Consider the following 25,796-nt stretch of genomic DNA (forward strand, 5'->3'; position numbering starts at 1 on the left):
TCTCCTTTTCCCCCTTTTTGAAGATGGGGATAACATTAGCCTCCCTCTAGTCCACTGGGACTTCTCCTGTTCTCCAGGAGTTCTTAAAGATTATAATATAGCAAGTGGTTCTGAGATTACATCACTGAAGTCCTTGGATGGGATGCAGTCATTTTATACCACCGAATCTGAAAAAAGTTCAGGATGGCATACATTCTCTTTCTTTTTCTTCAGAATAGAACAGGAAAACAGCATCTGCCCAACTGAATTCCCAGGCAAGTAAGAAGTCAGAAAGTGAAGCTCATCAGCCAACACAGGGCAACCTCAGAGGGTTTTCAAGCCAAGAGATAGATAGAGGTAGTTTGCTTTTGCCACCTCCAGGCTCCCTGGGTGGTCTCCCATCCATGTTCCAACCTGGATCAATCTTGTTCATCTTCTGAGAGTTGCAGAGATCAGGCTAGCCTGGACCATATAGGTCAGAAATGGCGGCCTTCTTATAAGGAAGGACTTCTGTCTTCAGAATGTGTGAATCCAGGGAAAGGAGAGCCTTACCCAGAGAGGCCACAATCTGACAACTGTCCTCCATTACTTCCTTGTGAAGCCGCCTTTGGTCTGGATCCAGCAGAGCCCGCTTCTCCTCAGAGAAATTAAGAGACATCCTCAAAAGTCACCAGACCCTGAGAAGAGAAACAAATATTCCTCTATCTTCACAAAGAATGTAAGAATGTTTCCCCTCCTCAGGGTCATCCCAAAGGACTGTACTTAGATGTTGACATTCAGCATTCAAACCTCCATCAGACATTTTTGTTTTCTATCCACTGAGAAACAGATAGCAGTCAAGGGATAGAGGGGGCGGGATTTTCCTCGGCCCAGGGAGGTGGGGAGAAGCACCCAGGGACAAGAGTTCAACACTTACCTGATCCGGCTGCACAGTATCTGCTTTCTGCCCCAAAGAGATGGGAAGGAATGTAGGGAATCACCTGGAAAGATGAGAAGGTAAATGAAAGGCATTCTATACTTTCTGGTTACTTTGCATTTCAGTTCCAGCTTAATGTAATGACATAGAGTCCACCTTCCAAAGCAGTCATTTTCTTCAGATAAGGATGCCAGGCTCCAGGTGAGACCTGGGGATCCTCTCGAGTTACAGCTCACTTCCACACTGCAGTGCTTCCCCCTCCCTCTCTCCCCTCCCTTGCATGCCACCCCTCCCCTCTCCCTCTTTCCACTAGGGTAGGTGGGCCATGTCCAAATGCCAGGCCCCCTTCCCCTCCCTTGCATGCCACCCCTCCCATTCCTCACTCCCCTTCCCTTGCATGCCACCTCCCTCCGCTAGGGTGGATGGGTCATTTCCAGATGCCGGGCCCCCTCCCCACCCTTACATGCCTGCCTGCCTCCCCTCCCTTACATCCCTCCCTCCCCTCCCTTGCATGCCACTTCTTCCTCCCCCTTTCCTTGCATGCCACCCCTCCCCTCTCCCTCTTTCCACTAGGGTGGGTGGGCCATGTCCAAATGCCGGGCCCCCTCCCCTCCCTTACATGCTTGCCTCCCTCCCCTCCCTTGCATGCCACTTCTCCCTCCCCCTTCCCTTGCATGCCACCCCTCCCCTCTCCCTCTTTCCACTAGGGTGGGTGGGCCATGTCCAAATGCCGGGCCCCCTCCCCTTCCTTACATGCTTGCCTCCCTCCCCTCCCTTGCATGCCACTTCTTCCTCCCCCTTCCCTTGCATGCCACCCCTCCCCTCTCCCTCTTTCCACTAGGGTGGGTGGGCCATGTCCAAATGCCGGGCCCCCTCCCCTCCCTTACATGCTTGCCTCCCTCCCCTCCCTTGCATGCCACTTCTCCCTCCCCCTTCCCTTGCATGCCACCCCTCCCCTCTCCCTCTTTCCACTAGGGTGGGTGGGCCATGTCCAAATGCCGGGCCCCCTCCCCTTCCTTGCATGCTTGCCTCCCTCCCCTCCCTTGCATGCCACTTCTCCCTCCCCCTTCCCTTGCATGCCACCCCTCCCCTCTCCCTCTTTCCACTAGGGTGGGTGGGCCATGTCCAAATGCCGGGCCCCCTCCCCTCCCTTACATGCTTGCCTCCCTCCCCTCCCTTGCATGCCACTTCTCCCTCCCCCTTCCCTTGCATGCCACCCCTCCCCTCTCCCTCTTTCCACTAGGGTGGGTGGGCCATGTCCAAATGCCGGGCCCCCTCCCCTCCCTTACATGCTTGCCTCCCTCCCCTCCCTTGCATGCCACTTCTCCCTCCCCCTTCCCTTGCATGCCACCCCTCCCCTCTCCCTCTTTCCACTAGGGTGGGTGGGCCATGTCCAAATGCCGGGCCCCCTCCCCTCCCTTACATGCTTGCCTCCCTCCCCTCCCTTGCATGCCACTTCTCCCTCCCCCTTCCCTTGCATGCCACCCCTCCCCTCTCCCTCTTTCCACTAGGGTGGGTGGGCCATGTCCAAATGCCGGGCCCCCTCCCCTCCCTTACATGCTTGCCTCCCTCCCCTCCCTTGCATGCCACTTCTCCCTCCCCCTTCCCTTGCATGCCACCCCTCCCCTCTCCCTCTTTCCACTAGGGTGGGTGGGCCATGTCCAAATGCCGGGCCCCCTCCCCTTCCTTGCATGCCACCCCTCACTCCCTCCCCTTCCCTTGCATGCTACCCTTCTCCCATCCCCCTCCAAACTCATTTTCCTTGGAGGAAATGGGTTTTTGAGAAGGTGGACTCAATGGCATTGTAACCCAATGATGCCTGGTTCCTTCCCAGACTCCCCTCTCAAATCTCCAGGAGCTCCCCAACCTGGAGTTGGCAGTGCTTTCCCCCCTCCTCATCCTCCGTCGGTGGCCAGGGAGCCCCTCACAACCTTAGGGAGAGATCTCTGTTATCTGGAGTTCGGTTTGGACTCTGGAAGATCTCCAGGCCTCACCAGGAGGTTGGTAGCCTTGAGCCCACCAGCAACCTTTGGGTGACTACTTCCATGATTCAGCTAGGCCTGCAACAGCAGCCACCTTCTGAAATGCAGTATGGTCTACTGATTAGAGCTCCATTGCAGGATCTGGTGGATATGGTTCCCAACTCCAGGTCTGGAAATACCTGGAGTTTTGGGCATGCATCCTGGCAGAGTCGGGTTTAAAGAGGGGAGGGAGCTTGGTAGGGCATCGTGCCCTGCAGCCCGCCTTCTACAGCAGCCATTTCATCCAGGAGAAGTAGAATAAATGTTTTCAATAAATAAATAATAAATCAGTGGTGTATACAGTCTGGAAATCAGTTGTACTGCTGGGAGATCTCCAGACGCCACCTGGAGGTTGGCAACGCTATCTACGTACCCACATTTAAATCCCCACCTTCCTATGGAAGCTCACTGCGTGATTTGCTGCCAGTCCCATACTTTCAGAAAAGAGGAGAGAGGAAGAATGTCAGCTGCTTTGGTTCCCACTTTTGAGAAAGGGTGGGTATACACGAAGGAAATAAACAGTAAACATAGCTGAAGATGGGAGGCAGATAGAAGGCAAGTTGCTGAATGACTGAGGAGGAGAGGAAAGGGTATGGGGACTGCCAGGGGAGAGAAACAGAAAATAGTGGGGGGTGCAGGGGAAAGCAAGGTCCCCTCCCACATTTCCTTGAGGGTTCCTCCCATGCAAGTGGGCCCAATTCCCGGCACCACACAACTGGGCCACAGATTTTCGAAGCAGAAGCTGCTAGGTGGGGGTGGGACTGAGGACAAAGGAGCAGAGAAAGGTAGGTGTGTTGGGAAGGAGATAGTGTTGCCAGCTCCAGGTTAGGATGGGGGGGGGGGGGTACAGCCTAGATGGGATGGTTTGAGGAGGAAATATAGGTATAATGGCAGAAACTCCACTCTCAACAATGCCGTTTCCATAAGTTTGTCAGCCTCCAACTGGGGCCAGGAGATAACCCGAAGCAGCTTTCCAGATAGCAAAGATCACTTCCGCTGGAGAAAGTGGCTACTTCGGAGGGCACTACAACCTGCTGAGGTCACTTCCCACCCCAAACTTCATCCTCCCAAGGTTCCATCCCCAAATCCCTAGGAATCTGCCAACCTGGAGCTGGCAACCTTCAGGGAGAACTGATCTCTTATTTATTTATTTGTTTATTTGTTTATTTATTTATTATTAGATTTATTTATTATTAGAAGGGCTCAGGGTGGTGAACAACTGCAAATAACACAACCAATAATCATCACATTAGCAACAACCATCAAGAATCTATGTATATATAAATCTATCAGTGCGTTTTTCTGCTGACAGGTAATCTCCCAAACTACTGGACTGGTTTCCATACTGTTTCCACACCTCCTGTTGTGTACATGTCACAACTGTGCCCGTTATTGTGTACATGCCACACCTGTGACAGTTGGAACCACAGTTGTTCCGCAACAGCGCCATCTGCTGGCCGTCAAAGCAACACCCTCTGATACAAGGGAACCAACCACGCCTTCCTTGGAAACAGCTGCCACCTGGAGTGCAAAAGATGGGGCCCACCATCTGGACATGGCCCACCCACCCTAGCGGAGGAAGGGGAAGGTGAGGGAGGGTCTGGGGGTTTGCTTAACCAAACGCTCTGAAATTTGAACAGAATGTCACTCATGCCTCCCAGCATGTTTTAAGCTAGGTAATTCGCCTGCAAGGGAAGGGAGTGAAAAAGACAGGGCCCGCCACCTGGACATGGCCCACCCACCCTAGCAGAGGAAGGGGAACGTTAGGGAGGGACGGGGCGGGGTGCCATGCAAGGAAACGGGAGAGAGGGAGGGGAGTGAGGGGCCCCTTGCCCCTCCCCTCTCTTGTAAGCATTGTGCAATGACACCTGTTCGAACCGTTCGCTTCCCCTTTTTCTTTCTTTTCCACTTCACCAGACTGAGCCACAGCAACGCATAGCCGGGCCCGCTAGTATAATATAAATAAACATGAAATATTAAACATAGTATTATAACAAAACATTCTAAATTACAATAAATATAACATTTTAAACATAGGATAAATAATAACAGAAGCATCAACATTTCAACATAATATCACAAAACAGGCATCGATAATCCTAACATCACAGAAACAACATCAACATTTCAACATCATAACATCACATAATAAAGGCATTGATAATTGTAACATAACAAAATAGGTAATATAAGCAATAATGGTCATGGCAATAACAACACTAGTGGTCACAAAACATGGTGCATGCGGTTCCCATACCCGGCATCACTGGTTCCTGGAGACACCTGCTCGCTACAGTGCACAAACAGGGAGATGGTACTCAGGAGCCGCTGCCACCAGCTCCCCTTGCTGGGCCACGATCACCAGACTTGGCCCTCTCCTGGCTCCAGTTCTCACTCCAGCTCTGGTGCCAGCTCCCACTCAGACTCTGGAACTGAAACGCTGATGGTCCTCTTTGCTGCCCCCTCAAAGGCTCAGCTTGAGATCCTCAGCCGCAGCAGCTAACTTGGCCGCCGTCCTCATTTCCTCTGTGGCCGATTCCGCTGACTTTGGCTTTGGCGCAGTCGACCTCTCCTGCCCGGGGCGCCCTGTTTAACCGCATCCATGGGTGGCCTGGGCAGTTGGAACTGGAGCGTCCCTGCCACTGACCCTCCTTGCTCGGCCTACTGGAAGAAGCTTCCCACCCAAGGAGGGACAGCCAGTTGGAACGTAGTTTTCACAGCCCCAGCTGCCTCCTTTCAACACCATTCTTTTAAGGTTTGCCCAGTCTGGGAAGGGAGTGAATGTTATGCTGGGCCGGTCCTTGGGTGGGAAACGAATGCACGCAGGCGCAGGCTGCCATGCACGCTGGTGCACCTCCTGTTGCCCAGCATAACATTCTGTAAATAAATACAACATTTTTGCCCAGAAACAAAGCAAAGTGAGGCAGAGATGCTGTTTGTATGTCTGTATAAAAAGGGAAGGAGCTTGCCTTGCAGACACATAGTAAGGGAGAGTGAGGGGCAGGAGCCCTGGGTATGACTCACATGGGGCATGTGTAGGGGCGCATGTTTGGTCGCCAGCCACCCTTCCTCCCCCCGCCAGGAGTAAGGGGTTGGAGGAGGATTGCTCTGTTTGCTGCCTCCTCTTCCTACACTCCTCGCCAGCTCCAGTGCAGACATTGACTGCCTGCCCAACCTCTGCTTGGGCTTCTGCCACCTGCCTTTTCCCAGGGCTCAGAGGCACCCTCGTGACATTGGCGAACACCGCAGCAAAGTGGGCTGCTGCTGCAGAGCTCAGTGGCCAGGCAGGGGGGGGGCACACTTCTTCCTCATGCTAGCTCCCTCTTAGTGCTGATGAATCCCCTGCAGCAGGGACGTAAGGAGGAAAGTTGGTGGGAGGCTGACACTTGTACTATGGATCCACACACGGTATTCTGTTTAGCAACATCCACAAATGAGATTTTGGGACCACAGCTGGAAGTTCACAGCAGGCTTGGAAGCATAAGCAAAAGTGCATGGCATGTTTCGACAATTTCACATTTTGAAATATTAGGTCAAGCAAGCCATTCTTTAAGGAACATAACTGGTGTCTTCAAATGGGTTGGCGCCACTTGGACATCTGTTGACCCCCTAGGATTTACTTGACCAAGCATAGAAATAATGTTTTACATTATTTTAAAGAAATGTGTATTGTGGTAACGTTAGAGATGTTTGCAATGGGTGGTGTGGGGGTGGGGGGTGGGCAGAGAGTAAAAAAAAATTAAAGAACACTTTTAGCATTTTGCAGAGGAAGAAGGAAGATTATTCAGAATTTCTTATCTAGTCCTACTATGCATAATATTTAATATGCTTCCTAAATTTTAATAGATGATATGCAGACTGATTATTAAAATGTGCTATATTTAATATTTTATTAATTTCCAAATAATATACATAATAAATTCATGAAGAAAAAGAAAGGATGACAAGTCTTACAGAAATACAACTAAATAGAGGATACACTGAACAAAGTAATGAAAGCAAAAAAAGGATAAATGGAAAGAACTTGAAGAGACTTCCCCAACTTAACAAGAGAATCCCTATTCACACTGCAAAATAACCAAGGTAAAATTGCTCTGTAAAACAATTCTTCTGACAATACAATTATTTCATTATTCTAAATTCATATTTCATTCTTGTAAATATTTATTAATTACTTGTCTGTTGTTATTTTTTTCCAAATATGGTATATAATCTTTCCATGTCTTGTGGAATCTACTAAAAGGTAAGTCCTTAATTCTAGTTGACAGCTTGTCTAGGTGGAAATAAAAATAGAGGAGAACCACTCTATTGTTGGACAGTTATTCTTTCTCCATGATTTCACAGTTAAATCTTAGCTGCTGTGGAAATATACAAAAATAGTTTATATTCATATTTGGAATCTTCTTAATGCCAAAACCTAATAAATATAGCTCTGGCAAAAATTCAAACTTTGTGTTTAGGATATTCATTGATATTTGATGTACTGTCAGCCAAAACCTTTTAACTTTAAAGCATCACTACCACATATGAAATAAAAGTACCGCTACTATCACATCTCCAGCACACTGAATCTTTTTTTTTTGTAGATTTTAGCTATTAATTTAGCTATTAATTAATATTAATGTGGCATGAGTTACCACCTATGCAATAATTTTTAAAAATTTTCTCTTGAGTTCTAGACTTGAGGAGAATTTACTGTAAATTTTAAATGAGTCTTCCCAGTCCTGTAAAGAAATATTTTTATTAAAGTCCTCGGCCCATTTTATCATGACCTCTTTAACCAACTCTTTTTCAGTTGTTAAATTTAACAATATATTGTCAAAGGCTTTCCACAGCGGAATTCGACCGGTTGTGATGGGTTTTTCGGGCTGTGTGGCCGTGGTTCACAGAAACAGGCTTTTCTCTGTGATACACTTCTGAAGATGCCACAGATGCAGGCAAAACGTTAGGAACAAGATCTACCAGACCACGGCCACGCAGCCCCAAAAACCCACCAGAACCAAACTTAACAATAGTTTATAAAGTCTACTTTTTTTGTTATCAGTTTTTGTTATTGTCTTGTTCTGTGGGGTTTTTATTTATTCCTCATTCTTTATTAGCTTGGATGAATTGTTGAACTATTTAATTGTTGAACTATTTGGTGATAAGTAAACCAGCAGCATTGACTTTCCCCTATCTTTAAATTTTGCCTTGTCCTTAGTCTGGGATTATTATTTCCCCACAGTATAGTATCTCTATAAGTAATCCATGGTTTATTATTAGCATTCTGGCTATTTTGGCCACTTTTAGTTCTAGAAACCCAGTAGGGTATCTTATTGTAAAGGCTGTAGTTATAAGTGTTCCATGTCCATAAAAGAGCTTTTCTGATAGGATGGTTTTTAAAATTATGGAAACTATCCTTTTTGGGGGGCCATAAATATTCATGCCATAATAAGGAATGTTTTATTCAATTTTTTTTTTTACTATTCCAGGTGAATTTATTCAACCCCTTTTCCCATTCATTCACAACTCTTCTATTTGTTATCATAGGGAGATTTTGAAAGAGAAATAAAAACTTTGGCACAATCGTTGTTTTGATCAATTCTACCCTACCAGAAATTGAGAGCTGAATATTTTTGCAGTTGTTCAGGTTCTTTTTAACTACTAACCAAGTTTGTTTATAATTATTGCTAAATAAATTTCTATGATTATTCTCCAAAATAATAACCAAATACCTAATTTTTTCTCTCTATTTGAAGGCCTGTTGTTTCTATTATTTCCATTTCTTCTTTCTGAGTTATATTAAAAGCTAGCAGTTTAGGGGTTTTTTTTCCCTATTCAGGTATATTTAGCAACATTTATTCCAGCAGTGGTTTCACATTTTGATTATAAGTATTAATTACGAGGCTTTTTTGGTTTTCTCATCATCTCAGCTTCTGGGAAGAAGAGCAGCTGCCGCCAGGGAGCAAGTGGGGCGTGCGAGTGGGGAGGGGAGGGTTTGCATCACAGGGCCCGCTGTTCAATAATAATAATGCTTAGGAAAACATTACTGGTTCCTTATGGAGGCTGGAAGGGGTGAATCCATCAAGGCTTTCTGCAACACCCCCAATGCAGCCATGCCTGTTATGGATTAATCCACTCTCAAGTGCAGAGAAATATTTTGCAAACCAAATCTTCTTTAATTGCTTATCTATTTCTTAATTTGCTGTTCTATCCAGCAGCGCTGATGTAGCGGAGGCTCAGCAGGCCTCTGTCTGCTCAGAGTCTGCCTGGCCACCTCACTGGGAATGCTATTTGCACTGCATTGACTTCGGGGCTTGACTACATGACCTCTGAGGTTACGCCCAACTCCTGTTTCTGACATGCCCTTTGAATGAAGGACACCCTGCTTAACAGCTTTGTTAATAACAAGTAAACTAAAACCAGAGATTCAAATTGGCTGCACAGCCAGTAATGCTATTGGTGCGTGAATTGTGTGAGAAAGGAGAGGGTACATTTATAAAGAGACACTTTGCAAGGGTAGCCCAGTGGCAAACCCAAATTCCCCAGTGGGCTTATGGAACAATGGCCAGGATCTGCTTGGCACGTAGAAGTCAGTTCCTGACATCTTGGGGTCAGCTCAGGGGCAGTCACAACTATGTTACCCAAATAAATGGGCTCTTCCCTGGTGTGCTTTTTAATCCCAAATAAGTCTACTAGAACAGGGCAGAGTTTTTCACCATAGCTTTTATTCAGAGGAAAAGAAAGTGTTGCCGCTATAAAGATAGATTGCGTGCTTGCAGGCAACTTCCTTCCCCTCTTATACAGGTGTGTAAACAACAACAACAACACTACTTTTTGGTACAAGAGCATGTGAAACATCTACAAGTCTGGGGGTTTTCAGAGACCATTCACAGTTCAAAGCACATTCTTGTAAATTAAACCACAACCACACTGCGTTTACCACAAAAGCAGATTCAACTCCTACTTGCAAACTAGCTCAAGACTATTTCCATTCGTTTTACACCTGCTTGTATGTACGACCTGTCTTTTCATAAAGGCAGAAACAAAAATAGCTTTCAGAAATCTTTCTCTTAGCATTTATAAAATGACTGCAGTTAAGCTAAGTTAGGCTAATTAAGCAAAGTTAGGCTAATATACTCTCAATACTGGCATTTATACCTCAACTACTTGAATTGAAATATTGGGTTGCGGGGTGGGGTTGGGGTACAATCTTGTGTGGTTTCTGAATCTCACAAAGTATGAAATCTCGCAAAGTCTAAGACGGAGCGCTGTGGAACCCCACAAGTCAAATCCTACACCACTGACAACTGGCATCCAATGGCACTCCACTGAACCAGATCCAAAAGGAATGGTTTAAACCAATCCAAAGCACACCATTTATTTCTAATTCTATGTCCAAATGAACAAGATGGCACAGTCTGCAGCATTCAATACATTGAGAAAGCCAGCTAAAGCTCCCGCTGCATAGCCTGGCCTGCAAAAGGGGATCTACAGCAGAATTATCTCTGATGACCTGGTGTGGTTCTTCAGCCCTTCCATCTATCAACTTGCCCTGTACAGATAAGTTAGAGAACAGGTGATCATTCGCCACTTCAACTTTGGTGCTGTTTTTAAAGTAGAGGCCAGATAACAGCCTCCTTTAGTAACCAAGTAAACACACCCTGAGTTAGTTAAAGAGGAAGGGAACAAGTGGGAACCCCGACAAATCCGACACAATCCTGCTGTGTTCTAACGGTACAACTGAAAGGCTGACGGGGCAACCCTGGGGGAAATCAGCACATCTGTGTCTTGTCCTAGTCTGGCTGGAATCTTCTCAGAATGCTCCATAAACTGCTTCCTCCTGCACCCCTCACTCCTTCCCCTCCCTCACTCCCCTTCCCTTGCAATGGCACCCCTCCCTCAGCTAGAGTGGGTGGGCCATGTCCAGATGTCAGGCCCCCTCCCTTGCAAGCCACCCCTCCTTCCCTCCCTCTCTCCCCTCCCTCACTCCCCTTGCATGGCACGCCTCCCCCTCCCTCTGCTAGGGTGGGTGGGCCATCTTTCCAACCCTGCTCTTGACTGAAGAATCCCCTGCTCAGGAGCTTGTGGGCTTGAGTGTGTTGGAAGACATCGTGAGAGGCTAAGTCAGATCATGTTTTACCTGCTACTTTGGGCTCTCCATAATGCTGAGTCTTTAAAACTGGGTATTTTTTTTTTAAAAAAAGAATGATTCCATTAGATTTACATTACACTCAAATGCTTCAACCTTTCCTCCTCACTCTCCTCTGCACTTGCTCCATCCTGCCCACATCCTTTGTGAGAAGAGGTCTCCACGTGCGGCTGGACCAATGCAGAGTACAGTGGGACTACAACACCTTGGGGTTTGACTGTTACATCCCTGTTCATAGTCCCAGACCACCTATTCCCATCATCATTTATTTTATTGAAAACATGTATCTGCCACCTTTACACTCCCACTGGAGGCCAAGAAACAGCCTTCTCAATCATGGTACCTGTACTTTAGAACTCACTCCATAGGAAGAGTCACCTGCCTCCCTCTATCATTGCCTTCCACCAGTCTGAGCACTTTCATCCTGTGTGTTTAGATAACAATCCAGAGGATGCTGAGGATTTCTGCCCTGAAGCATAGCAACTGCAGCACAACTAGACTGCCTGGATGTCACCACGGGCAATCTAGACAATACAGGCCCTGTTGTGCGGTGCAAAGCAGACAGTCTACCACTGAATCAAGGTACCTCTACTTGTGGAATGCACCCTGATATATAAGGAGTTCAACAGAACCTCTGGGACACTTCCAGCTCTGGGAACAATTTTTGTTCAATTTTATGAACCCCCAAAATGGTGGGGCCCATCTCCCACTGCTGTCAGGACACCAAATCTGGGTGGTATCATCAAGAGAGTCTCCTGAAGATACCCTGAAAGGTTGGTGCCCTACTTTGAAAAATATGTACCCACAGAAATTTCCCTATTGGTTGCAATGGAGCTACTTCAGAGCAGAGAAATCTGCCAGGCTCTTCAGCAAGTTCTATGGTGAGAAAAAATGTTTTTTCCTACCATAGACTTCAATGGGGCTTGCTGTTATGCCTGGCTGGCTCTGTGCTGGAGATTTGATCGGGGACTCTGGTGGGGTTCTTGTTCTGGGTAGGGCCACCAAATTTCCCACAGGGCTGCTGATGAGTCTCCTAAAAGGAACCAGCCAACTTTGCCAAAGTTTGGATGGCTGGGCACTTGTTTTGTAGGCATTAGCTTCACCTCCAATTGGGTGCCCTCAGCATTTGCCCCTCCCATGCAAACTTCAGCAAAGTTGGCTGGTTCCTTTCAGGAGACTCACCAGCAGCCCTGCTCCTACCCCCAGCAGCCCTGCTCCTACCCCCAGCAAGACCCTAAGCAGAGAGCCCTTCCCCACTGAAGTCTCTACCACAGAGCCAACTGGGCATAACAGCAAACCTCAGCCCATCCCACACCACCTCCTACTTTTTTTGCACCACTGCGATGCCACGGAGCATGGGATGGGTGATTGTTGTGTTCAGACATGTGACCAGGGGCGTGAGATGTGATGGTGATTTTGGGGTGACCAAGTGGAAAAATCAGGAGGATCCATGATGATCTGTGCTTTTTTACCATATGCGTGATTGTTGTGGAGGGGGGTGGCAAGCAGGGGCACTGGGAAAGGAAGGGGGTGGCAACCAAGGGAGAGGGAAGGGGAGAGAAAGCAGTGTTGAAAGTAGCATTGTTTCTTTGCTTAAATTCAGTGTGGATTTGGGGGGGGGGGTTAAAAGGAGAGCTCCCTTTAAATTCCCCCCCATTCCACAACGAATTTAGGCAGACAAAACAACACTGCTTTTCAATGTTGTTTAAAGGGAGCCCATGAGGCTCCCAACCTCCCCATCCATTTGATTCCGGCGGGGGGTGGGGGGGTGGTAGCGCTGTCACAGTACCCCTGGGACATGCTCACGACACCCCAGCGTGCTGCGGAACCCCGGTTGAAAATCACTGCCTTAAGGTCTGTAACGTGTCTTCACTGAATAAGACAAATAACTCATATTTTATAATAAACTTGCTATTGCAAATATTTTAACTGAGAAATAAATATTCCTTAACCAAACCAGTTCAGCAGCTGTATATAATACCTGCCAGATTTAACAAAAACCACCCATAGATGATAATGCCTAGAAAGGTTGAACCTGAAGATCTTGCCACCCTGGAAATGTATGTATGGTTTCTCTCGTGTGTGAATTCTCTGATCATGGGTTGACATTTGTATAGTTTCTCCCCTGTATGAATTCTTTGTTGTAACTTAAGCTACCCTTTTTCAGCAAAATGCTTTCCACACTTCAAGTATTTATATGGTTTCTTTCCAGTATGGATACACTGATGGATCTTAAGCACTGAGCTCAGACCAAATTTATTTTCACTCTGCAAGCAGATGTATGGTTTCTTCCCAGTATGGACATGTTGATGGGCAGTAAGATGTGTCTTGTGAGCAACAAAGCTTTCCACACTCTAGTCATTTATATGGTATTTCCGCAGCGTGGAGTCGTCGATGCGCAGCCAATTTGTCATTCCGAGCAAAGCTCATTCCACACTCCATGCATTTATATGGTTTCTCCCCAGTGTGAATTCGTTGATGAACAGCTAGGCTATGTCTCTGAGTAAAGCACTTTCCACACTCCAAGCATTTATATGGTTTCTCCCCACTGTGGGTTTGTTGATGAGCAGCTAGGCTATGTCTTTGAGTAAAGCTCTTTCCACATTCCAGGCATTTATATGGTTTCTCCCCAGTGTGGACGCGTTGATGCTCAATAAGGTGTGTATTACGAGCAAAGTTCTTTCCACACTCCAAGCATTTATAAGGTTTTACCCCAGTGTGGACACGTAGATGGATAGTAAGATTTAAAGCCCGAGGAAAGCTCTTTCCACACTCCAAGCATTTATATATTTTATCTCCACTGTGGATTTGTCGATGGGCAGCAAGGCTGCAACTATGAGCATAGCTCTTTCCACACTCTGAACATATATATGGCTTCTCCCCAGTGTGGACACGTTGATGGATAGTAAGATTTAAAGCCCGAGGAAAGCTCTTTCCACAATCCAAGCATTTATATGGTTTCTCCACACAGTGGGTTTGTTGATGAGCGGCAAGGCTGCAACTCTGAGCAAAGCTCTTCCCACACTCTAAGCATTTATATGGCTTCTCCCCAGTGTGGAATCGTCGATGAGCAGTCAATTGGTCATTCCGAGCAAAGCTCGTTCCACACTCCAGGCATTTATATGGTTTCTCCCCAGTGTGGATTCGTCGATGAGCAGCTAGGCTATCTCCCCGAGTAAAACTCTTTCCACAATCTAAACAATTATATGGTTTCTCCCCACTATGGCTTTGTCGATGAGCAGCCAGGCTGCAACTGTGAGCAAAGCTTTTTCCACACTCCAAGCATTTATATATGGTTTTTTTCCTCTAGGCGAATTAGTTGGCGAGCAGCTGCAGCTGGCCTCTAGGCAAAAGCTCTTTCCACAACGCTATTATATATGGTTTCTCCCCAGTATGGATACGTTGATGAGTCGTAAGCACTGAACTCCAAGCAAATTCCTTTCCACACTGCAAGCATTTGTATGGTTTCTCTCCAGTGTGGACACGGTGATGAACAGTAAGCTGTGAACTGCATGCAAAGCTTTTTCCACAATCCAAGCATTTATATGGTTTCACCCCAGTGTGGACACGTTGATGGATAATAAGTTTTGAAGCACAAGGAAAGCTCTTTCCGCACTCCAAGCATTTATACTGTTTCTCTCCACCGTGGGTTTGTCGATGAGCAGCAAGACTGCAACTATGAGTAAAGCTCTTTCCACACTCCAAGCATTTATAAGGTTTCTCTCCAGTATGGATACGTTGATGGGCCCTCAGCATTGAGCTCCAAGCAAATTTCTTTCCACACTGCAAGCATTTGTATGGTTTATCCCCAGTGTGGACACGTTGATGGTGAGTAAGCAAAGAATTCCAAGCAAAGCTCTTCCCACAATCGAAGCATTTATGTGGTTTCTCCCCTGTATGGATTAGTTGATGAGCAGCAAGGAGGGAATACTTAGCAAAGTTCTTTCCACACTCCTGGCATTTATGAGCCTCCTCTCTCTGCAGCTGTTGATGGCTCGGATGCTCCCCCTTCCAAACGAAGCTCTTTCTATTCTCTGAGGAGTTATCAAGTTTCCCCCCTATGTTAATTGTTTGGTATGTATCGAACACATGAGATACACCACCCTGAGAGGCACAGCATTTATTCCTCCTCTTCTGATTTGTTGCAACATTTATTTTCTGCAGTTTTTCATCAAATACATGTTGTGGTTCTCCCTTGGACTTATTCTGAGGACCATCAGACTCTAAAATAAAGAGCAGAGCCAGGTAAGACCCTCTAGCCAAAGCAGAATCCAGTAAAGAAGGCTATTAACTCTTCATAACAACAGAACAGAAATAATTTGAATGGGAAATTTTTTTAGCCTGTATTCATCAACTGCTGATGATTCTTTGAAGAATAATTCCAGTAGAGACAAGGTAGCCCATGGACCTCCATGTTTAGAGGCAATCTCTCTCTGAATAGGGATACTTTGAATCTGCTCCTGTGCTTATGAACATTCCCATGACTCACTGTTGTGTAACAGGAGGCTGGATGGGTGGGAACCTCTAACCGCTCTCTTCCTGCATTTGAATACAGAACTGACTGCATTCACTGGAGTTTGGAGCAGAGCTGTACTTCTGAACTATGAAGATTCAAACTGGATCCAAACTCAAAAAACTCACTGTACTTCCCACCCCCAGGTAAGTTTGGCCTTCCAAGTCCTGTGTTCTGTGGCCCCGCCTGCAGAGCTGAGGCAGGTGGTGCCTAGACACTGGGCATTTTCAGTGGTTGCCCCTCATCTGGGGAATGACCCTGTCTTTGAAGCTCAACTGGAGCTCACCTTGCTTGTCAGACCAAGGCCACAATATGCCTTTGTAACCAGGCTTTAACTTAAGGGTTATCAATTTAGCTCTTCTATGGTCCTCTTTTGACCTGAGGACTGTGCTCAGGAGAGATTTTTGAGGTAATTCAGTGGATGTTTCTGTGCCGCTTTTAAAAACGGATGATTTAGGCAACATTTGGGATTTTACACTAATGTTAAAATTTTGATTTACGCTAATTTTTGGATTTTGAACCAAACAAAGGTCTGCAGGGGGGGGGATCATATAAGCAAATCAATGTGTATAAAAGTCCAGCCTTATATAAACTTATAAAGCTTAGGTAGCAACATGCCACCATTTTGTTCCCCATTTTAATGTCTCTTTCACACTTGAGAAACTTTTCTGGATATTCTTAAGTTATTGCATCATGAGAAATCTCTCCATTCTCCAGCTGGTGAAATGCAACTCAAGAAAAGTTTTACCCACTTCTGCCACACAAGTAAGAAGATACTTGCTAGTCTGAATGAAAATGAGGAAGACCCCAGGACAAGACGGGCTTACTGGGATATTTTATAAAACATATGGAAGAACTAAGTGCCATCTTGCAACAAATTATGAATAATATAATATTAACAGGGGGAATACCAAACTCATGGAAAGAAGCTACAATTACATTAATCCCAAAAGAAGACCAAGTCCTCAGTAATGTCAAAAAACCTATTTCGCTATTATACACAGATTACAAACTATTTGCAGCTGTTCTTGCAAACAGGCATAAAAGTGGTGTTGAACGATACTGGAAAAGAACAGTGTGAAAAAGAACAGTGTGATTTTCTCCCAAATAGACAATTAAGAGACACTGAACGAATAGTTCTAAATATTATTGAATACTTAAACACATTGGAAAGCAAGAGGTTTTGGTCTTTCTAGATAAGACTTTTGACAATTTATTGGAAATTGATGACAAAGATAATACTTAATATGGAATGTGGAGCAAATTTCCAGAAATGAACAGAAGCTATCTATACAACACATTCAGCAAAAATAATGATTAATGGAGGACTATCCCAACCAATTGAAACAGCAAAGGGAAATAGCAAAAGACTATCACCCTTATTATTTATTTTAGCTTTAGAGGTGCTGGTGGGAAAACTGAAAGGATAAACATTTACATGGAATTAGAGTAAATAAAGAAGAATACAAACAAAGACTGTTTGCAGATGACATGATAGTAATGTTAGAACATCCATCAATATTTCTGCAAATGTTAAAAGAAAATATAAAGGAATATGATAGTTAGAATGAAAAACAATGAACAGAAAATGATAATAACAACATTTAACATGATGCAGAGACAAGAAGAAGAACTGAGTAAAATTATAAATTACTAGCATCAAAGCCCATTGCGGGGGAGATGCAATGGGCCCTAGCGGCCCCCACCCCACCTTTCCTTGCAGTGTGCCACTTATCTGGGTCTGGTTCTGTGGCTGGGGGGTGGGAGAAATGTGGTTTAGAGTAGGTGGGAAGGTGAGGATAGGGAAAGGAGGGAGAGCTTAGGGTGGGGTGGGGGAAGGGTGGCAAGGTGAAGAGGTGAGTGTGGGGGTAAGGAACCCACCAGCTAAGGAGCTGATTGGTGAGGATTTAGGTATAACTGTTAAATTAGAAAAATGGAAAAAAATCTGGAAAAAATCCTGAACTCTACGTGTTATACAAATACGGTATAAAAGAAAATCTTTGCAAGATGTTTTCTGGTAAAGATGTATCTGGTAAAGCTAGCAAAAATGTATTTTGAGGTATGTGATACTTGTTGGATATGCAATCAAGAGAAAAGGTCCTTGTTTTCATATGTGGTGGGAGTATAAGAAGGTCAAATGTTTTTTATTTGCTATTTATCAGTTAATGAAAAGCATCTTGGGATATGATTTTATATTAAGACCAGAGATGTTTCTGTTAAATATGTTGGATTCTAGTATTAGTAAGAGGAATGAGAAACTGGTACCATATATGAATTCAGCAGTGAGGATTTTAGTAATGAAGAATTGGAAATCTGAGGAAATCCTTTCAATGGAAAATAAATAAATAAAATGACGGAATATGCAGCAATAGGCAAACTGTCCGCATTAATGAAATATAAGAATAAGCTTTCTAGAAGATTGGGACCTGCTGGTAAATTATATTAAAAGCATAAAGATCTTCAACGTCTGTCAATGTGTCTACAGTACTAATGAAGTAGTGGATTGTTTAAGAGAAGTGACACAAAGCTAATAATTAACTAACAGTACAGAGGGATATTATAGAGGATGAAATAGTTAGATATGTAACAGAAACATAAAGGAGGAAATTGTTTAAGTTCTAGCAGGAAGTTGATATTGATTTTATGAAAGGAATTGTAAATTCCTGATATTTGTCAGAAATAAAACAACAGGAAATTGAAATCGTATGAGATTTTTTTAAAAAATTGTAACCATGGTTTATTACTATATTTATAAATTTGTTTATTTGTGGAAATCAATAAACATTACTATTTTTTAAAAAGGAAAATGCTGTGAAGTCACAGCCAACTTATGGCAACCCCGTAGGGTTTTCAAGCCCAGAAATGGACACAGGCAGTTTGTCATTTCCTGCCTCTGTATTGTGACCCCTGACTTCCTTCATGATCTCTTACCAAAGTACCAACCTAAACCAACCATGCTTATCTTCTGAGAGCTGAGATCAGGCTAGGCTGGAGCATAAAAGTCTGTGTTTGGGGTCCTTCTTAGAAGGAAGGACTTCTGCCTTCACCATGTGTGAATCCAGGAAAAGGAGAGCCTTACCCAGTGAGGCTACATTCTGACAATTGTCCTCCATGACCTCCTCATGAAGTCTTCTTTGGTCTTGATCCAGCACAGCCCACTCCTCCTCAGAGAAATGAACAGACACCTCCTCAAAGGTCACCAGACCCTGAAAACAGAAACAAAGAAATATTCCTCTGTCTTCAAAAATAATGTAAAAATTCCTCCCCTTCTAAGGACAATCCAAAAGGACTATGATAAGATGTTGATGTTCATGATTCAAACCTCCATCAGACTTGTTCATTTTCTATCCATTAAGCAACACAGACAGCACCCAAGGGACAGAGATGGAGAGAGATCATCCCTGGTCTTGGGAAGTGGGAAAAAGGAGGCACCTGAAGCTAGATCCAGAGCTCCACACTTACCTGATCAGGTTGCACGGAAGCTGCTTTCTCTCTGCCCGAAACAGACGACAAAGAATGTAGGGCACCACCTGGAAGGACGAGAAGGTAAATGGAAGGCATTCAATACTTTCTGAGTACTTTGCATCTCAGCTGCTTGAGGGGGAGGTGAACAAGATTCTCCCTGTCTTGGCTCATGATCCCAACTATCCTTCAATCCTGATTTGATAAGAGAGCCTGTAGCTTTAAGCAACAGATGCCCTTAGTGGCTGTTGCTAAGCAATCACAGCATTTTAAGGTTTGGTTCTGTCAGTAAAAGAAATGGGGAAGGCAAAACCACTTCCAGGCCCATTTTGGCCTTTGAGGGAGGGCACCTAGGGCCAAGCTTGATGAGGATTGCCAGCTCCTAGTTGGGAAATGCCTGAAGAGTTTGCTCCCTTTCCTCTAGGAACAGGACCTTCTGCCATCTGGCCACACTTGTAATTCTGGGTGTTCTCCAGACCCCATCTGGAGGTTGGCAACCTTAGTTCCTCTGGAGGAAATGGCTGTTTGGAGGGTGGAGCCCATGGATTTATGCCCCACTGAGATCCGTCCCCTCCTCATCCTAACCCTAACCCCAACCCATCCTCCTCAGACTCTACCCTCCAAATCCTAACCTGCACTTGGCAACTCTATTTCCTTCCACCCAACAGCCAATTACCTTCATCTGTCCCTCTGAGTTAAGCTCTGAGTTAACTCCCCCACCCCCACCAACTTCTACCTAGGAAAACTGTGGTTAGTTGTGTGGTGCCAGCATAGTGAGGAACCCTCAAGGAATTATGGGAAGGCTTTTCCCTGCATCCCTGTCCTCCTTCTTTCCCTCCCCCAGGAGTCATGTATATGGCCCCACCTTTCTCCAGAATGGGAACCAAAACAACTTGCATTATTCTCCTCTCCTCCTTTTTATCTGCACAATAATCCTACGAGGTAGGTTAAATGGAACGTATGGGACTACCTCAAATCACCCAGTGAGTTTCCATGGGAAGATGGGGATTTGAAAGTTGGTTCTCCTACAGGATTGCCAGCCTCCAAGTGGGTGCCCCCTGAGGGTACAATCCAAACACGCATTGGCTATAAGTACGATAGTACTACAAAATTTATAACAGATTAATCTTGTATTTCATATAAGTGAAATTCAATTTCCAAATTCAAAATCTAATGTCTAACACTAGTTTTCCCTTCAAATGGTCCCTATTAGCCTCAATATTCCAGTCGATGGGATGTTCTCCAGCCACTTGATCCCACACTAGACCAAAGTCCTCAAATTTGTTTTAAACACTGGATTTCCAATTCGGGCCATTGAGAAGAAACTAATGTGCTCAAACCCTGCCTAGTGGTTGGTCAGTCCGACTTCATGCACAACAGAGAATTTGCGTTTTTAAGTCTTTGTGAGTTACTTTGGATGCTTCAATTTGAACTTGTTGATTTTGTTATGAACGAATAGTTAGATGAAACGTCGTTTTTGAAAACTGATTCTTTGGAAATTGAATTTGACTTACATGAAACAGGTGATTAATCTGTTATAAATTTCACAGTAGCATTGTATTTGTAGAAAGTTGGTGCTTAGTGGTGTTTGTATTGTAGACTCCAGGTGGACGTTGGAGGTTTCCTGGCATCAAAACTGATCCCCAGAGTACATAAATTGCATATTTATTGTTTATTGAAAACATTTTATTTTTTTCTGGACGAAATGGCTGCTTTGGAAGGTAAGCTGCATGGGATGATACTTTAAGAAGGTACCTCCCCTCCCCAAACCCTGCCTTCTTCGGGCTTCAACCCCAACTCTCCAGATATTTCCAAACCTGGAGCTGGCAACTGTACCCCAGATCCTTCTCTAACTGCTAGACCATACTGCCTTTCCTAAAGTGGCTGTGGATGGAGAGTAGCAAAACAGCCAGGCCAAGTTGAGTCATGGGAGTTGGGTGGTCTCAAGTCACCCAGAGGTTGCTGGTAGGCTCAGGGCTGCCAACCTCCTGGTGGGGCCTGGAAAACTTTCAAAACTGAACTCCTAAGGACAGAGATCCCTCCCTAGGGTTGCGAGGGCCTTCCCGGCCACCGGTTGTGGGGGGTGGGGGAGCACTGTCAACTGCAGGTTAGAATACTCCTGGAGATTTGGGGGTTGGACCCTGGAGAGAACAGGGACCTCAATGAGATACAGAGGCACAGAGTCCACCCGCCAAAGCATCCGTTTTCTACAGGGGAACTGTAGTCTGGAGACAAGCTATAATGCCGGGGGGATCCCCACCTCCCCCTGGAGGCTGGCATCCCTTCTCCCACAAGCCCTTGTGGATTCCCTCTTGTAGATAGTCACAGAATATTATATTCATAGACAATTAGAACAGTGACATCATACGCCCAAACATGGACATTTACAAGATGATCCAAGATGATTTTCGGACAAAACCTTTCATGCCCTGGCACTTAATGCCCAGTCAGACGGAACATAGTTTTCACAGCACCCAACAGCCAGCTTCCACCACCATCTTTTTGAGGTTTGAAAACTCTGGATGCCCCTTGCCTGATTGAAAATTGGACAGCACAAAACTCTTGACTTAGAAGTATTGGAAGACAGTGATTTGGTTATTCTGGAGTAAGAACTCCTGAAAGGTTATGACTTCAGAACCCTTTTTTCGGGCCCCAAGTGCTGTTTTCACAATTTTTTTGCACATTTTTTGCAATTGCTCACATCATGTCTCATCATTTGAGTTTGGAGGCAGCTTTGTCCTCAATTCCCTTACTGCATTTGTCCAAATATCTTGCAGTGAAATGAAAGTGACTCGAAATTTTACTTCCCCAAAGAGAATTTATAAAGGAAAAGATGGATTATAGAGTGGAACATCTTTCCCACACAAGATTGGAGAAAGGGAGCATAAACGCAGCCCACGTAAACTCCAGGAGGATATTCACTGGGAACGAAAACCTTTTCATTCTTACCTGGAAAAGTTGGTTTGTGGGAACACTCCCATGTGATCCTTTCCTGCACCTGAAACAGAAATGGGGATTCCAGAAAAAGGAGGCTGATGAGGACAGGAAGAGGAAAACAAGTTAATGTGGGTTCTAGAAAGTTGGAGCAATCCCTGTCAATTTAAACAGTATCCTTGATCTTCTCCTGGGGTCCCCCACTACCTAGATGAAAACTTCTCACCTGCTGCTCCTGATTCTTGTCCTCTGCCTGGCTCAGGAGGAAGCCTTCTGCCAGGGCCACGGCCTGAGAACTGGTCTCTGCCCCACATTCCCTGACCCAGTTCCCCATCTCTGGGGGCAGGACAGCCAGGAACTGCTCCAGGATCACCAGGTCCAGCATCTCCTTCTTGGTGTGACTTTCTGGTTTCAGCCACTGGCGGCAGAAATGGTGGAGTCGGCTGCAAACCTCTCTGGGGCCCTCGGCTTCCTGGTAACACAACTGCCTGAATTGCTGGTGCTGCACATCTGGAGGGAGGAAACGGTTATCTCCTGTGCTCCTCTGCATTGTTCTTTCCCACAGTTCTTTTCTGCTTCCAGCATTGGTAGCATCAGGGTCTTTCTTTGTTTCTGTATCACCTCGGTCTGGCTCTCCCCACATTTTCTTTTCCTCTCCAAACAGCCTCCACTGGGCAAGAGGGGTGAGAATTTACAAAGCTGTCATGAAGCTGGAACGAGGGAGGAAGAAGGAGGATAAAGCCCCTCAAAGAGGTCTTGGATGGTCCAATGATGCCACCTTGGAAAAAATCCAGAGCCACTGGGGAGCCAGTTCACAGAAGCCTGAAGGAGTCAGAAAACAAGGAGGAAGGGCTGCTTTGAGGCTGGCAGGGTCACAACCCACTGAATTCTTTCACATCTTACCACAAAATGTACAGACAAGAACTCTAAATGACATGGCAAGTTTAAAGAGGATTTTGAAGGGACCTCTATAGGGGACTTTTAATCTGGAAACAGTTATTCATTTTAAGCTGCAGCACAATCTACATTCTTCTGCTGCATTATGTGGGATTTCAATTATTCACTGGTAATCTTTTAAAATTATATTTTGCTTTTTTACATTACCTCAGGCACGTTCCCTGGAGAGACTGCACCAATCAATCAATACTTGGTTTCTTCTCACTGTTATTTTCGGACTGGTTCTTTCTCTTGCTTCTTTCCCTTTCTTCTTTCAACTTCTCTCTCTTTTCTTTTCTATTGTTAAGAACATAAGAACTAGCCTGCTGGATCAGACCAGATCCATCTAGTCCAGCACTCTGCTACTCGCAGTGGCCCACCAGGTGCCTTTGGGAGCTCACATGCAGGATGTGAAAGCGATGGCCTTCTGCTGCTGCTGCTCCTGAGCACCTGGTCTGCTAAGGCATTTGCAATCTGAGATCAAGGATCAAGATGGGTAGCCATAGATCGACTTCTCCTCCATAAATCTGTCCAAGCCCTTTTTAAAGCTATCCAGGTTAGTGGCCATCACCACCTCCTGTGGCAGCATATTCCAAACACCTGTTAATGTATTATTGTAATGATTCTAATTATTTTAACTATACTACTGTAATAAACTTTTAATAAAAATAATCAACATTTTGTCCCACAAAAAAGCAAATCATGACAAAGCTCTTTCAGAGTTTGCAGCTGAGCTGAGAAACCAAAGGTCTAACTTACAAGAATATGCTGTTTGAACAGAAACAAAAAGACCTGCAAGCATATGGAGACCACCCCAGCCCCATTAGAAAGCCGGGAGGGCTACAATGAAATGCCAACAGAGAGGCGATTTTGTTGCATGGGGTGTTGTGTGGCTTCCTGGCTGTGTGGCCGTGTTCTAGCAGCATTTTCTCCTGCATCTGTCGCCTGCCTCTGTGGCTGAATGCATCTTCAGAGGATCTGATGGTAGTAAAGCAAGTGGAGCATTTACTGATTTTGTTAAGAGTTTGCCAAGGAGAGCAGCTGCCGGGGAGCAAGTTTTTTGGGCAAAAGGCTCTGCAACACGGAGCCCGCCTAGGAACACATTACTGGCTTATTAGGGAGTCTGGAAGGGGTGGATCCTGCAGGGCTTTCTGCAGCACCCCAAATGCAGCCAGCTGACGCCCCCACCCCGCCCCGGGCTATTCCACTCTCAAAGGGGGGGGGGGGAGATGCTGCAAAGCAAATTCTCTTTAATTGCTCACCTGTTCCGTTATTTTTGCAAGAAAATGCACCAGCGCTGCCCCGCCTCCCCTTCGCTCAACGTCATCAGGCAGCCGCCAGTCAGCTGGGACACGGGAGCCGGAAGTAACTGCGCAAAGTCACGTGGCCTTCCTGGTTTGTGCCTCTCTAGGGGTGGGACTCGTTCCCTTTAACCCTTCGATGGACTCTCTGCACTGGGCGAAAAGGACCTCCGCCCCTTCCAGGGGCTGCGCCGGTTTCCCCAGCGAGCCCCACTCCGAATTCCCCGCAAGAGGGAGACCGGATTCGCCCCCCTTCTCCACCCCAGATGAGGGTCCTTCTGGTCCTCCCAAGGGTCTCAGGAGAGGAGGGGGGCGTGCCACGAAACTGTCTGCCAGGCAAGTGAGAAATTTGTTGGACTTGATTGTCATGGAACATAAGAACAAGCCTGCTGGATCAGACCAGAGTCCATCTAGTCCAGCTCTCTGCTACTCGCAGTGGCCCACCAGGTGCCTTTGGGAGCTCACCTGCAGGAGGTGAAAGCAAGGGCCTTAAGAACATAAGAACTAGCCTGCTGGATCAGACCAGAGTCCATCTAGTCCAGCTCTCTGCTACTCGCAGTGGCCCACCAGGTGCCTTTGGGAGCTCACGTGCAGGATGGGAAAGCAATGGCCTTCTGCTGCTGCTGCTGCTCCCGAGCACCTGGACTGCTAAGGCATCTGCAATCTGAGATCAAGGAGGATCAAGATTGGTAGCCATAGATCGACTTCTCCTCCATAAATATGTCCAAGCCCCTTTTTAAAGCTATCCAGGTTAGTGGCCATCACCACCTCCTGTGGCAGCATATTCCAAACACCAATCACACGTTGCGTGAAGAAGTGTTTCCTTTTATGAGTCCTGATTCTTCCCCCCAGCATTTTCAATGGATGCCCCCTGGTTCTAGTATTGTGAGAAAGAGAGGAAAAAGGGTCTCAGGAAGAGCTTGACTTCCAGCAAATAGCCGGATAATTGAAATCTCCCATGACTACTATTTCTTTTCTTTGTGCAAGTTTGGTCATCGTTCCAAAAATGCCTCCTCCATCTCTTCAGACTATTATAGACCCCCCTCAATGAGATCAGTGTTGTTTCTCTCCCCCTTAATTTTTACCCAAATGCTCTCAATCTGGCTTTCAGGATGCAAGTCATGGACCTGCTCACAGCTGTAATACTCTTTTACCTATATTGCTACTCCTCCTCCTTTCCTATTTGATCTGTTTCTCTGAAATAGGTTATACCCTTCAATTCTTATGTTCCAATCATGAGACTCATCCCACCAGGTTTCAGTGATGCCTATAGGATCATGTTTCTTTTTCTGTGTCAAGAGTTCGAGTTCATCTCGTTTGTTTCCCAAACTCTGTGCATTGGTGTAGAGACATTGAAGGCCATGGTGCATTTCCTCTGGCTGCTTCTTTAAGGTTTTTTTCCCTCCCGCTGTTACCTTCTTGACATATTTGCTCAGTTCTCTCTATGACCTTTGGACTACCATCACTATCATTTGTTGAACTCTTGTCTGTTTGAATAGTGTCTCCCTCCACCACATAACTCAGTTTAAAGCCCCACCTCTCAGCAAGCCCCACCTGTCTGAAGCCTGGGGCAAGTACATGGCCAGAACAAAGAAAACAAAGA

The 25,796-nt window shown here is 45.7% G+C and overlaps 3 protein-coding genes across 3 annotated transcripts in view; 1 reads left to right on the forward strand and 2 right to left on the reverse strand.

The window, feature by feature from the left end:
- Positions 1-25,796, reverse strand: part of LOC125428839 (zinc finger and SCAN domain-containing protein 32-like) — a 665,212-nt gene that overhangs the window by 524,588 nt on the left and 114,828 nt on the right. The window lies entirely within an intron of this gene.
- Positions 1-25,796, forward strand: part of TAP2 (transporter 2, ATP binding cassette subfamily B member) — a 1,062,867-nt gene that overhangs the window by 157,840 nt on the left and 879,231 nt on the right. The window lies entirely within an intron of this gene.
- The window catches only part of LOC125428531 (zinc finger protein 708-like), a 1,111,878-nt gene continuing 1,096,972 nt past the window's right edge, over positions 10,891-25,796 (reverse strand). The window contains exons 8-9 of the mRNA XM_048488758.1: positions 14,427-14,998; positions 10,891-14,339 (exon numbers count right to left, since the gene is read on the reverse strand). Coding sequence (XP_048344715.1) covers positions 13,406-14,339; positions 14,427-14,998 — 1,506 coding nt within the window. The 3' untranslated portion in view covers positions 10,891-13,405. The remainder of the gene's footprint in view (positions 14,340-14,426; positions 14,999-25,796) is intronic.

The sequence above is a fragment of the Sphaerodactylus townsendi genome, linkage group LG03 (assembly GCF_021028975.2).
Source record: "Sphaerodactylus townsendi isolate TG3544 linkage group LG03, MPM_Stown_v2.3, whole genome shotgun sequence".
Lineage (NCBI taxonomy): Eukaryota > Metazoa > Chordata > Lepidosauria > Squamata > Sphaerodactylidae > Sphaerodactylus > Sphaerodactylus townsendi.